The sequence below is a fragment of the Gigantopelta aegis genome, chromosome 8 (assembly GCF_016097555.1).
Source record: "Gigantopelta aegis isolate Gae_Host chromosome 8, Gae_host_genome, whole genome shotgun sequence".
Classification (NCBI taxonomy): domain Eukaryota; kingdom Metazoa; phylum Mollusca; class Gastropoda; order Neomphalida; family Peltospiridae; genus Gigantopelta; species Gigantopelta aegis.
The window spans coordinates 47617299-47629985 of NC_054706.1; the positions used below are offsets into that span (position 1 = coordinate 47617299).

The 12687-nt window shown below is 36.1% G+C and overlaps 1 protein-coding gene across 2 annotated transcripts in view; it reads left to right on the forward strand.

Annotated features, from left to right (window-relative positions):
• LOC121379436 (WD repeat-containing protein on Y chromosome-like) overlaps nt 1–12687 on the forward strand; it is an 87905-nt gene that overhangs the window by 43745 nt on the left and 31473 nt on the right. The window contains exon 1 of one of the 2 annotated variants that reach the window (XM_041508077.1): nt 5596–5899. The exons of the other annotated variant lie outside the window; for it this stretch is intronic. Coding sequence (XP_041364011.1) covers nt 5859–5899 — 41 coding nt within the window. The 5' untranslated portion in view covers nt 5596–5858. Of the gene's footprint in view, nt 1–5595; nt 5900–12687 lie in introns of those variants that run through there. 2 annotated transcript variants of the gene reach the window in all.

Consider the following 12687-nt stretch of genomic DNA (forward strand, 5'->3'; position numbering starts at 1 on the left):
TATGTTCCGGTCCTGTCTATTGGTCGTTACGCGTGGTGTGCCCGAACGACGGCGGTCATTGACGGTCCGTCGTCTGATATCGGTTGAGGAGCCGATTAATGGTTGACGGGTGCATGTAGAACCGTTGTGCTACCCGCAATTGCGAGTTTCCGGCATTCAACAAGCCAATGGCTTGATTCCGATCGGCATTGTTCAACCGAGGCATCGTGTAGGAGTGAGATACTCATTGCCACCCGCGTGTTCTGAGTGTGCCCGGGTATCAGGAAATGCACGTGCAAAGTGTTATTTCGCCTAGTGGTTGCGTGTGCGCGATTTACCGGATAATGCGTTTTTAGCGTTGTTCCCCTTATGTTGGGAACAGGCCGGAAGTCGACCTTTACATGCTGCTGAAATAATGTGTACCACTGTACCATGTACATTGACGAATAGCGTCAACGAAGTCCAACCGGAACGTATATTATTTTGACAAAAGGAAATTGCGTTATTAATGACGGCTAGTATATATAATATATTAACAAGAATGCTCATTTGGTTTTACTTGCACCAAGAAGTCTTCTAACAGATTTCAAAACCATTGACAAAAACTGTACTGCGTGTTAACCATGGCTTATTAAATGTAATTTCATCCTTTATGCTAAACACCAATAAGAAAAAGCATTCTGTATGTTAACCATGGGGAGCTTATCAAATGCAATTTTATCTTTTATGTTCAAATGTCAATGAGAATTTTTTTTTACTGTGTGTTAACCATGGGGGCTTATTAAGTGCAATTTCATCTTTTATGTTCACAATGAAAGCAATCGGTGCCTTGACCAAGAATCAGTCGAGTCGCTCATGCACTGAAAGAGATTATTACCAGGATTTTTTTTTCACGTGGCCCAGTCTCGTATCAATACATTATAATGAACAAGTGATATTTGACTGTGATCAATGCTCAATGTTATCAGGTCTTATTATGAGAAAGAGAGTAAGTACATGTGTATTGTGTGCATTCACCTGGAGGGGAACCGTGGCTATGAATTTAAAAGAGAGCTAATTTAATTGAAAGGTGAGAATGCTTGCCTGCCAGTGTCTGATAAACTTGTCAGATCTCCGAAAGGGTTTATATAATAACACTGATGTTTGCGTTTTAGGCTTAGGTTGACTTGTAAGTCCACCATGTGAAAATCTGTGTTTGTCAGTTGTACATGTGTTCAGTTGAAGTGAGATTTTTGAAAGCTCCAAGACTGTTTGCAATTTGTGTATTTTCTGTGTTTGGTGTATGCAAGATGTGCATTTTTATATCTTCATTTTAATGATGGATCTGAATTGGAAGTTAAAATGAACAAAACTAAAATATTCAAAGCTACATTTTAAAAATGTAAATTTATAACAACAGTAATATTCAAGTCTGCATTTTAAAAGTAAAAAAAAAAAAAACTAACAACAATATCTGAAATGGTATTTTTAAAAAGATTTTAAAACTGGTGCATCAAGGAAGGAAATTATGAGTTGACATTTATATAATTCATCTGGATTTTAGAGAAAGAAAAGCAAGCACTTTCAAAAGATTTTGATGCATAGAAGGTGAATGTTTTGTACCATCATCATGAGAAGTAAAAACAAAGATTAATTTTCTGTCTTTCCTGGAACATTTTTTTAAAATGTGGAATTTAAAACAAACATTATTCTTTTTCTTTCAAGAATATTGATAAAAGTGTCAAAAAGAATTTGATTGTAGTTAGCCAATTAAGCTGCAATTATAGTTGATGTTGTAGTTAATGAAATAAGCAAGTGTATATTATATGAATCTATGAAGTTTCATTGGTTTCCTCGAGTAGTGTGGGACTGTTTCTTTGTAACTGAGTACATTGTTTATCACTGCCATGGATGAGGAGGTGCCAGCTGATGAATTTCAGGAGAGGTAATTATTTCCTAATGATATTAAATGTAGCAATGGTGTTCCACCGGCCTCGGTGGCATCATGGTTAAGCCATCGAACATAAGGCTGGTAGGTACAGGGTTTGCAGCCTGGTACCGGCTCCCACCCAGAGCGAGTTTTAACAACTCAATGGGTAAGGCCACTACACCCTCTTCTCTCTCACTAACCACTAATCTCTAACTAACAGACAGACAGTCCAGATAGCTGAGGTGTGTGCCCAGGACAGCGTGCTTGAACCTTGATTGGATATAAGCATGAAAATAAGTTGAAATGAAATGATGTTCCAATTACCGTAATCAAATACAAATTTCATACTCAAGTAAAGGTATATCTCACCTCAATTGTTTTTAAATAGCAGTGCATACAAACATTAATCTATGTAGCAGTTAAATCAAAGATTAACTGTCTCCCTTGAAAAATGGAAGGAAGGAAATGGTTTATTTAATGACGCACTCAACACATTTTGTTTACAGTTATATGGCGTCCGACATATGGTTAAGGACCACACAGATATTGAGGAACCAATGCTGTCACCATTTCATGGCCTACTCTTTTCAGTTAGCAGTAAGGGATCTTTTATATGCACCATCCCATAGACAGGATTGCACATACCATGTCCGTTGATGTACCAGTTGTGGTGCACTTGCTGGAGTGAGAAATAGCCCAATGGGCCTACTGACAAGGATTGATCCCAAACCGAACGCATGTTAAGCGAGCACTTTACAACTGGGCTATGTCTCACCCCCGTTGAAAGAAGAGAATGGCACCTGTGTCAGCATTCTGGGGGAAAAAAAAGAAAAAAAAAGAAAAAGGAAATATTACCACATTTTACTTGTAGGGGTCTGAAAAGGGAAGCAACTCTCATTAAATCTCAATATATGAACAGAAGTTTGTTTTGTTTAACAACACCACTTGAGCACAATCATCAACTATTGGATGTCAAACATTGGTAGGTTTGACTCTTAGTCTTAGGAAAAAATCTGCTACATTTTTTCATTAGCAGCAAGGGATCTTTTACATGCACTTTCCAATCAGAGAATGTTTTGATCCTATGATGCAAGCACCTCTAGCGAGCATCCTACCAACTGATCTAAACCCTGCCCCTAACTCAATATACAGGCATGGTATTCAGTTATAGATTCAGGAATCAACCCTGTTTTTATACACACACACACACACACACACACACACAACATAAGGATAAATGAAATGCCGTATGGGGAGCCACTGATTCCTCGCCTCGATCTTTTTCACAGTGAGGTTTGTATTTGTCTATACATGCCTCTGAGAATTCAAAAATCTGCGTGACCCATTTATCGGTTACGCAGAAATAGATCCAGGTAACCTGTTTCCTTTTTGCATATAAACCTGTTATAGTCAAGTAGATAGTGATCCAAACTGTGCGTGAACAAACAATAGGTTATGCAAAATTAGATTTGCGCAAGCAGCGCACAAACGAAACGATCGCTCTCACAATTTTCAGAGGCCTATATTTATAAAATCTTAAATTGTTATTGCTTGATAATCTCAAGGTATAATACTGAGAGGCATAAATAAAACAATAGGTATTTTACTGATATTTTCTTATCTTAAAGGAACATACCCTAGTTTTTAAACACTAACGCATATTTTGGACTATTATAGCCATTTTTGATAACTTAAATCATACTTTACTTAGATTTTATGGTTTAGTTTATCAATTTCCGTACATTCAAAGTGGTTTTGGTCATCCTGGTGTTTTTAATATCACAAAATGCATTTATCATATTTTTAAAAACGTACATGCGTCTGAGAAGTAACAGTTATGGAATCGAGGTTTAGTCTATTTTTAGAGGGTATTTCACCATTTCAAAGTCACAGACTCGTGTTTCACTCAGTTATAACTTTATCTAAATGTGTTACAGGTTTGTAGATTAACTAAACTTAGTGTTAATTTTCACGGGTTGAAACTAGGATATGTCCGTTTAAGCGTGGAAACCAATGTCATATACTGGTAACAACTGTAAGTGAAAGAAGATTTTGTTCAAATTGGAATTTTTTTTTAGAATAAAATGCTTTTGAAGCAAAAAACATAACTTCGTGTTTATTGCAGCAACACAGCATTGGATATGAACATCTTTTTGCATATGCATTGCCTGCACTTATCCCCCTATAAAGGCAACCTTGTTTCTGTCTGTTTGAATATGCCACCGAAAGTAATACTTAAAAAATGCTGTTTTATTATGAAAAAACAAAAATCCCCAACAAATTTGTGTTTAATTCTTTCAAATGCAGTTTAGGGGTGGGACATAGCCCAGTAGTAAAGCACTCCCCTGATTTGTGGTCAGTCTGGGATCTATCCCTGTTTGTGGCTCCATTGAACTATTTCCAAACATTTGGTAATTTGGACATGTAATATTAAGAGAGGAAATCCGCTACATTTTTCCATTAGTAGCAAGGGATCATTTATATGTACCATCCCACAGTCAGGATAGCACACACCACAGCCTTTGATATTCCAGTCATGATGCACTGGCTAGAAGGATAAATAATCCAATGAGTCTGCCAATGGGGATCGATCCTAGACTGACTGCACATCAAGTGAGTGCTTTATGACTGGACTACGTTCCCACCCTGACATTTCTGTAAGTAAATATCAGTGCAATACCCATTGCGTTATTTATGCCTCTCAGTATATTTACGGGTACCTCCAACTGACTGCAGCTACCATATATCTCTACCATCTGCAAAACACTGTGAACTATTCTGGCATTGAGCTAATTGTGTTCTCGTTACTTAACAAAGGCTGACAATCAATGAAGTGTCAAGTGAGGTGAGGGTGGGGGGAAGTTACCATTATTTGAATGTAGTCACACATCACTCAATAAATAGAACACCCATACAAAGTCGGCTGAATTTGTATCAAGTTATCAAGTCATTAATTAAGACTTGATGTAACATTTAGATTGTTGGCCATTTTGTGCTGCACTACAGGAGGTGGTTTGCTAGCTTTTCTTCTTGCAAATATAGACACATTTGTGTGTTTTTTTCAACCACAAAGTGCTGTTAACAACCTGAGTGGGTTATTTTCAACTTCATAGTGATGTTATCTATTCAGTTTTGTTATTGCCGCTGTTAGTATTAGTCTTAGATTACAATCTTTCAACTTTTCAAGTATTTGAATCTTTGGACTTGTACTTACATGTATATTACTTGAAATGAATATAGCAATGACAGTTAAGAATTTTGAAGAAAAATGGCAATTTTGTGACAAGTACAGTCGAAGTTATCTATGGAGGAAATTCAAACCTGTTTAAAGAGGACATTCAGACCAATCTATAGAAGAAATAAAACCTGTCTATAGAGGACATTCAAACCTGTCTATTTAGGACATTCAAATCTGTCTGTTGAGGATTTTTATACCTGTGTTAGATGACAGCCAGACTTGGTTATAGGACAGAAAAACCTGTCTATATCTAAAATGAAGACAGTAAAACATGTATATACTGGACAGTAAAACCTGTTTCTGAGGACAGTAAAATTTGTTTTTTGAGGACAGTAAAACTTGTATATAGAGGACAGTAAAACCTCAATATAGAGAAAATTCTAATTTGTCTATTGAGACCAGTCCAAATTTTATAATTCAAAATTTGGACTCTATCTGCAGGTGGTCTTTATACAGAGTTAAAATACATGACATTTATATGTTGAAGAAACTATTCAGCTGTGCCCCTTGTAAACAGATGGTTGTTAAACAATGTGCCTTTTCTAAGCATGTTCAACTGTAGTAAAAAAATTACATAAGTACACACAGTGTGAAGAATCAATGATCATTGGATTTCAAGGTTAATTGGAATAACGATTGTGAAATATTACTGGAGTAAATCTGAAATAAAATGGATGGTTGAGACCTTTGCCAACAACTAGAGTACAGAATACAGTGATAAACTTGGGTGAGATGTCCCTCAAATTGGTTTCTGTGGTTATTTACAAGTTATTGTAAGTACATTGTATGTTTTGTAACTTGTATTGCCATGCTGATGTAATATGCATGTCATTCTTATACATACAGTAGCTGAAGTTTATACAGGGTGTTGTTAAACCATTCATTCATTTCTTTGTTCATTCATTTGTTCATTCATTTATTCATTCATTTGTTCATTCATTCATTCATTCATTCATTCATTCATTCATTCATTCATTCATTCATTCATTCATTCATTCAATCAGTTGTTCATTTGTTTATTAATTCATTTGTTTGTTGGTTTTGTTTGTTGATTAGTTGGTTTATTAATTAATTAATTAAAAAATTCATTCATTCATTCATTCATTCGTTTGCTCTGACACCAAATAGCTGATCTGTATTTTTGTGCTGGGGTGTCATAATTCATTCATTCATTCATTCATTCATTCATTCATTCATTCATTCACCGGCCTCGATGGCGTCGTGGTTAGGCCATCGGTCTACAGGCTGGCAGGTACTGGGTTCGGATCCCAGTCGAGGCATGGGATTTTTAATCCAGATACCGACTCCAAACCCTGAGTGAGTGCTCCGCAAGGCTCAGTGGGTAGGCATAAACCACTTGCACCGACCAGTGATCCATAACTGGTTCAACAAAGGCCATGGTTTGTGCTATCCTGCCTGTGGGAAGTGCAAATAAAAGATCCCTTGCTGCTAATCGGAAGAGTAGCCCATCTAGTGGCGACAGCGGGTTTCCTCTCAAAATCTGTGTGGTCCTTAACCATATGTCTGATGCCATATAACCGTAAATAAAATGTGTTGAGTGTGTCATTAAATAAAACATTTCTTTTCATTCATTCATTTATTCATTCATTCATTGCCCATTCTGTTCCTAAACCAGAGTATGGGAAAAGTGCATATAAAAGATATCTTGCTGTTATTAAGAATAACCATTGTTACCAGTACCACACGTTAGACATATAAAAGATATCTTGCTGCTATTAAGAATAACCATTGTTACCAGTACCACACGTTAGACATCTAATAGCCATAAATTAAAATGTACTGGCTGTTTCTTTCTTTCTTTCTTTCTTCCTTTCTTCCTTTAAGCCTGTGTTTAAATAGAATAAAGTGAATAGGATATTTAATACAGATCAATTTTAGATTATTTCAAAATGAGGTAGACTTAAATGTATTTTTTAAACTAGATCATTATTAGTTTTGTTGGGGAGGGGGAGGGCATGATTTAGCTCAGTTCATTGAGTGCTCACTTGAGGTGCTTGCATCACAGGATTGAACCACCTCGGTGTATCCATTCAACTGATTGGATTTTTTTCTCAATCTAACCAATGTACCACAACTGGTCAAAGGCTGTGGTATGTGCTTTCCTGTCTGTGAGAAAGTGCATATAAAAGATCTCTTGCTGCATTAGGAATAATGTTGCGGGTTTCCTCTGATGACTATGTGTCAGAATTAACAAATGTTTCACATCTAATAGCTGATGATTAATTAATCAATGTGCTCTAGTGCTGTTGTTAAACAAAACAAACTTTATTATTGGTTTTATCAGTCACTAGAGCACTTCTGACACCATATAACCATAGGTATTTGAGTGTGTCATTAAATACAAAATTTCATTCTTTCTTTCACTAGAGCACTCACCTGATGTGCTTGGGTCATATTGAATTCCCTCTGTGAATCTGTTCACTGATCAACCTTTTCCCCATCCCAACCAGTACCCCATGACACGTATGTCAAATACTGTGGTATGTGCTGTCCTGTCCTGTTTGTGGGAAAGTGCATATAAAAGATATGTTGCTGCTAATGGGAAAATGTAGTGGGTTTCCTCTCTAAGAATCCAGTGGACCACGACTGGTATATCAAAGGCCATGGTATGTGCTATCTTGTCTGTGGGAGGTGCATATAAAAGATTCCTTGCTACTACTGGAAAAATGTAGCGGGTTTCATCTATGACTGACCGGCCTTGGTGGCGTCGTGGTTAGGCCATCGGTCTACAGGCTGGTAGGTACTGGGTTCGAATCCCAGTTGAGGTATGGGATTTTTAATCCAGATACCGACTCCAAACCCTGAGTGAGTGCTCCGCAAGGCTCAGTGGGTAGGCATAAACCACTTGCACCGACCAGTGATCCATAACTGGTTCAACAAAGGCCATGGTTTGTGCTATCCTGCCTGTGGGAAGTGCAAATAAAAGATCCCTTGCTGCTAATCGGAAGAGTAGCCCATCTAGTGGCGACAGCGGGTTTCCTCTCAAAATCTGTGTGGTCCTTAACCATATGTCTGATGCCATATAACCGTAAATAAAATGTGTTGAGTGTGTCATTAAATAAAACATTTCTTTTCATTCATTCATTTATTCATTCATTCATTGCCCATTCTGTTCCTAAACCAGAGTATGGGAAAAGTGCATATAAAAGATATCTTGCTGTTATTAAGAATAACCATTGTTACCAGTACCACACGTTAGACATATAAAAGATATCTTGCTGCTATTAAGAATAACCATTGTTACCAGTACCACACGTTAGACATCTAATAGCCATAAATTAAAATGTACTGGCTGTTTCTTTCTTTCTTTCTTTCTTCCTTTCTTCCTTTAAGCCTGTGTTTAAATAGAATAAAGTGAATAGGATATTTAATACAGATCAATTTTAGATTATTTCAAAATGAGGTAGACTTAAATGTATTTTTTAAACTAGATCATTATTAGTTTTGTTGGGGAGGGGGAGGGCATGATTTAGCTCAGTTCATTGAGTGCTCACTTGAGGTGCTTGCATCACAGGATTGAACCACCTCGGTGTATCCATTCAACTGATTGGATTTTTTTCTCAATCTAACCAATGTACCACAACTGGTCAAAGGCTGTGGTATGTGCTTTCCTGTCTGTGAGAAAGTGCATATAAAAGATCTCTTGCTGCATTAGGAATAATGTTGCGGGTTTCCTCTGATGACTATGTGTCAGAATTAACAAATGTTTCACATCTAATAGCTGATGATTAATTAATCAATGTGCTCTAGTGCTGTTGTTAAACAAAACAAACTTTATTATTGGTTTTATCAGTCACTAGAGCACTTCTGACACCATATAACCATAGGTATTTGAGTGTGTCATTAAATACAAAATTTCATTCTTTCTTTCACTAGAGCACTCACCTGATGTGCTTGGGTCATATTGAATTCCCTCTGTGAATCTGTTCACTGATCAACCTTTTCCCCATCCCAACCAGTACCCCATGACACGTATGTCAAATACTGTGGTATGTGCTGTCCTGTCCTGTTTGTGGGAAAGTGCATATAAAAGATATGTTGCTGCTAATGGGAAAATGTAGTGGGTTTCCTCTCTAAGAATCCAGTGGACCACGACTGGTATATCAAAGGCCATGGTATGTGCTATCTTGTCTGTGGGAGGTGCATATAAAAGATTCCTTGCTACTACTGGAAAAATGTAGCGGGTTTCATCTATGACTGACCGGCCTTGGTGGCGTCGTGGTTAGGCCATCGGTCTACAGGCTGGTAGGTACTGGGTTCGAATCCCAGTTGAGGTATGGGATTTTTAATCCAGATACCGACTCCAAACCCTGAGTGAGTGCTCCGCAAGGCTCAATGGGTAGGTGTAAACCACTTGCACCGACCAGTGTTCCATAACTGGTTCAACAAAGGCCATGGTTTGTGCTATCCTGCCTGTGGGAAGCGCAAATAAAAGATGCTGCCTGTTGTAAAAGAATAGCCTATGTAGCGAAAGCGGGTTTCCTCTAAAAAAAACAGTGTCAGAATGACCATATGTTTGACGTCCAATAGCCGATGATAAGATAAAAAATCAATGTGCTCTAGTGGCGTCGTTAAATAAAACAAACGTTATCTATGACTGTGGCAAAATGATCATATATGTTTGACATCCAATAGCCGATGATTAATAAATCAATGTGTTCTAGTGGTGTCTATTAAACAAAAACAAACATTAACTTTAGTTTTCTTAAATATATTACCCTTGCTGAGACAAACGAAAATATACTGCAGGTTTATTAAGGCTCCGTAGAAATATTTGTGTCTGAACATCTTTGATGTTCCTTGCCTAAATCTCATATACACTTGTATTCGTAGATAACTTTATTTATTTTAACACTGGACACTTGAAACACATATACTATCACACAACGAGTAAACAGATATATCTAGGAGTCCTTTCAGTACCATCACATCCATTTTAATAAACTGTATGTGTACTACAGGTATATATTCCATGTATGGGGGAAAATACACATTGTATTATTAATATCCATTCCCTGAACTATATATTAATATTATGGTGAGGTCTTGCAAAAGGAACCCAAACGATTCCTTTCCTTTTTTCTTGAGGGATGAAAATACCTTCTGCTTGGGAGGGCTTTCCCATATGTAGAATAAGATGTCAAAAAGGTTTTGTTGGGTAATACAAAATTTACACAACGATCGAAAGTGTACACCCATTTGTTTTGTGTCATATTACATGGGTGTGAAAATGTGCATGGTATAAATTGGATGTATGCCAGATATTTTCAAAGTGAAGATGTCCTTTTTTCAAGAATGCAGAGTTCAGACTTTAAAAAGGTGATATTCTTTTTTTTCTTTCTTATTATATATATTGTAAATATGTAGATTTTCATATATTTTTATATTACACAGACTCTTGTTTTATAGTATTCTAAATGCATTTAATTTATGTAGTATATTTTTCATAAAAATGACAGTTTCAAAACAAAATGCTGCATAATTTTTAATATAATTGACATAAAATAAATTAGGAACCAAATAGTAAATTTAGTGATGTGTAGGACACCCATTTAGTTATCCAGTAGAAATATGCATATAAAAGACACTTGCTTTTAATTGGTACTCATTTTGGGTACAATTGCTGGCTATGTCAGAGCTTGTACCCACAATGAGCATGTTTGAACCGTAATCGGATGTAAGCATCATCATTATCAAAGTTAAGAGAGCAATTAGGTAGGTAGGTAGGTAGGTAGGTAGGTAACTAGGTTAACATGCTCATATACCACTAGGGTTTCAAACATGCCCATCCCAAGTTGGGTCACCAATAAAATCGGGGGCCCAACTCGGACCGGGAAGGAGAGAAATTAATCACTCCCCTCAGTTGCACCACAACTGGTATATCAAAGGCCGTGGTATGTGCTATCCTGTCTATGGGATGGTGCATATAAAAGATCCCTTGCTGCTAATCGAAAAGAGTAGGCTATGAAGTGGCGACAGCGGGTTTCCTCTCTCAATATCTGTATGGTCCTTAACGATATTTCTGACGCCATATAACTGTAAATAAAATGTATTGAGTGCATTGTTAAATAAAACATTTCCTTCCCCTCAATTGTTTTCATGATACGGTCTATTAACCTGATGTAAAAAAAATAAAAATAATACTGATAAAAAACCTACGCAAAAAACCCATAAACACACTAAGACTTATAATATACTTTTTTTTTTAAATATGTAGATTGAATAAATCAAACTGAGAGACTGTTTGAACAAGACATGGCTGGTTGTGTGTTATGAGAATAGTCAAACTTCATGCATCATTAGATTATGTAAAAAACAGAAATGTGTGGTGTTAGTTTTGACAACACTGTATTTACTGATTTTACAGTTGTATGAGCATGTAATGTACACCGTATGTTGTATGTGCACCTCAGAGCTTATACAATATGTATACGAAATTGTGCATGGTTTTTTTGCTTGTTTTTTTTTTTTTTTTTTTTTTTTTTCATACGACACAAACTATATTTGTCATAATAGTATACATATTGACAAAAATTACACAGTGAACCCTGTTAGACTGAGAAAATAGTATCTTAAGAAGGCACACCATTATTCACTTTTTAAAAACCTTTTTATTACATAAATGTGTATATAATATGATTGTTTTAAAACTGGCCTGAAATGGTGTAGTGGTTAAAACATCTATTACTGTATTAAAGTTGCTGTATCAGCTTTACTGTACAACTCCAAGGAAAGTGAGTTTTAACAGCTTAGTGGCGAGGTGTAGATCACATCTATTACTGTATTAAAGTTGCTGTATCAGCTTTACTGTACAACTCCAAGGAGAGTGAGTTTTAACAGCTTAGTGGCGACGTGTAAGATCACACAGGCCCATATACAGGATTTTTTTTATTCTGTATTTTATTTACTCTCTGTTTGTTGCTGTTTTTTGTGAGGGGGGGTGGGGGGGGTGGAGTTGGGGGGCACTAATGAAAAACTATAAATCGTAACTACTGAAAAAGGACCTTTGTGAATGTTGACATTATAGATGATTATACATGATGGTCACTGCTGCATGCAAAAAGGTGAACCTTATGGGTATATGCAGTGCACACACACAACCACATCCCTCGGGTAAAGGCCAACCATTACATCAATCTCTATCAAATTAAACACTAACAACTAACCCCTTCCTGGACAGATAGCCCAAATAATTTTTTTTTTACTGAAATAATGATCCTAAAATTACTGAAATAATCTTACAAACATTACTGATATAATATTAAAACATTACTGATATAATATTAAAACATTACTGATATAATATTAAAACATTACTGATATAATATTAAAACATTATTACAATAATTCATATCAATAATCTAAAACAATTACTGAAATAATCGTTAAAAAAACCCACCCAAAAATATTTACTGAAATAATCTACAAACATTGCTAAAAACATTAGTCTAGATTTTTTTGTTTACCAATTTAATTTAAAAAGTATACTAACATAATAATGTTGAGTTTTTTACTGAATAATGATCAACTTTAAATACTG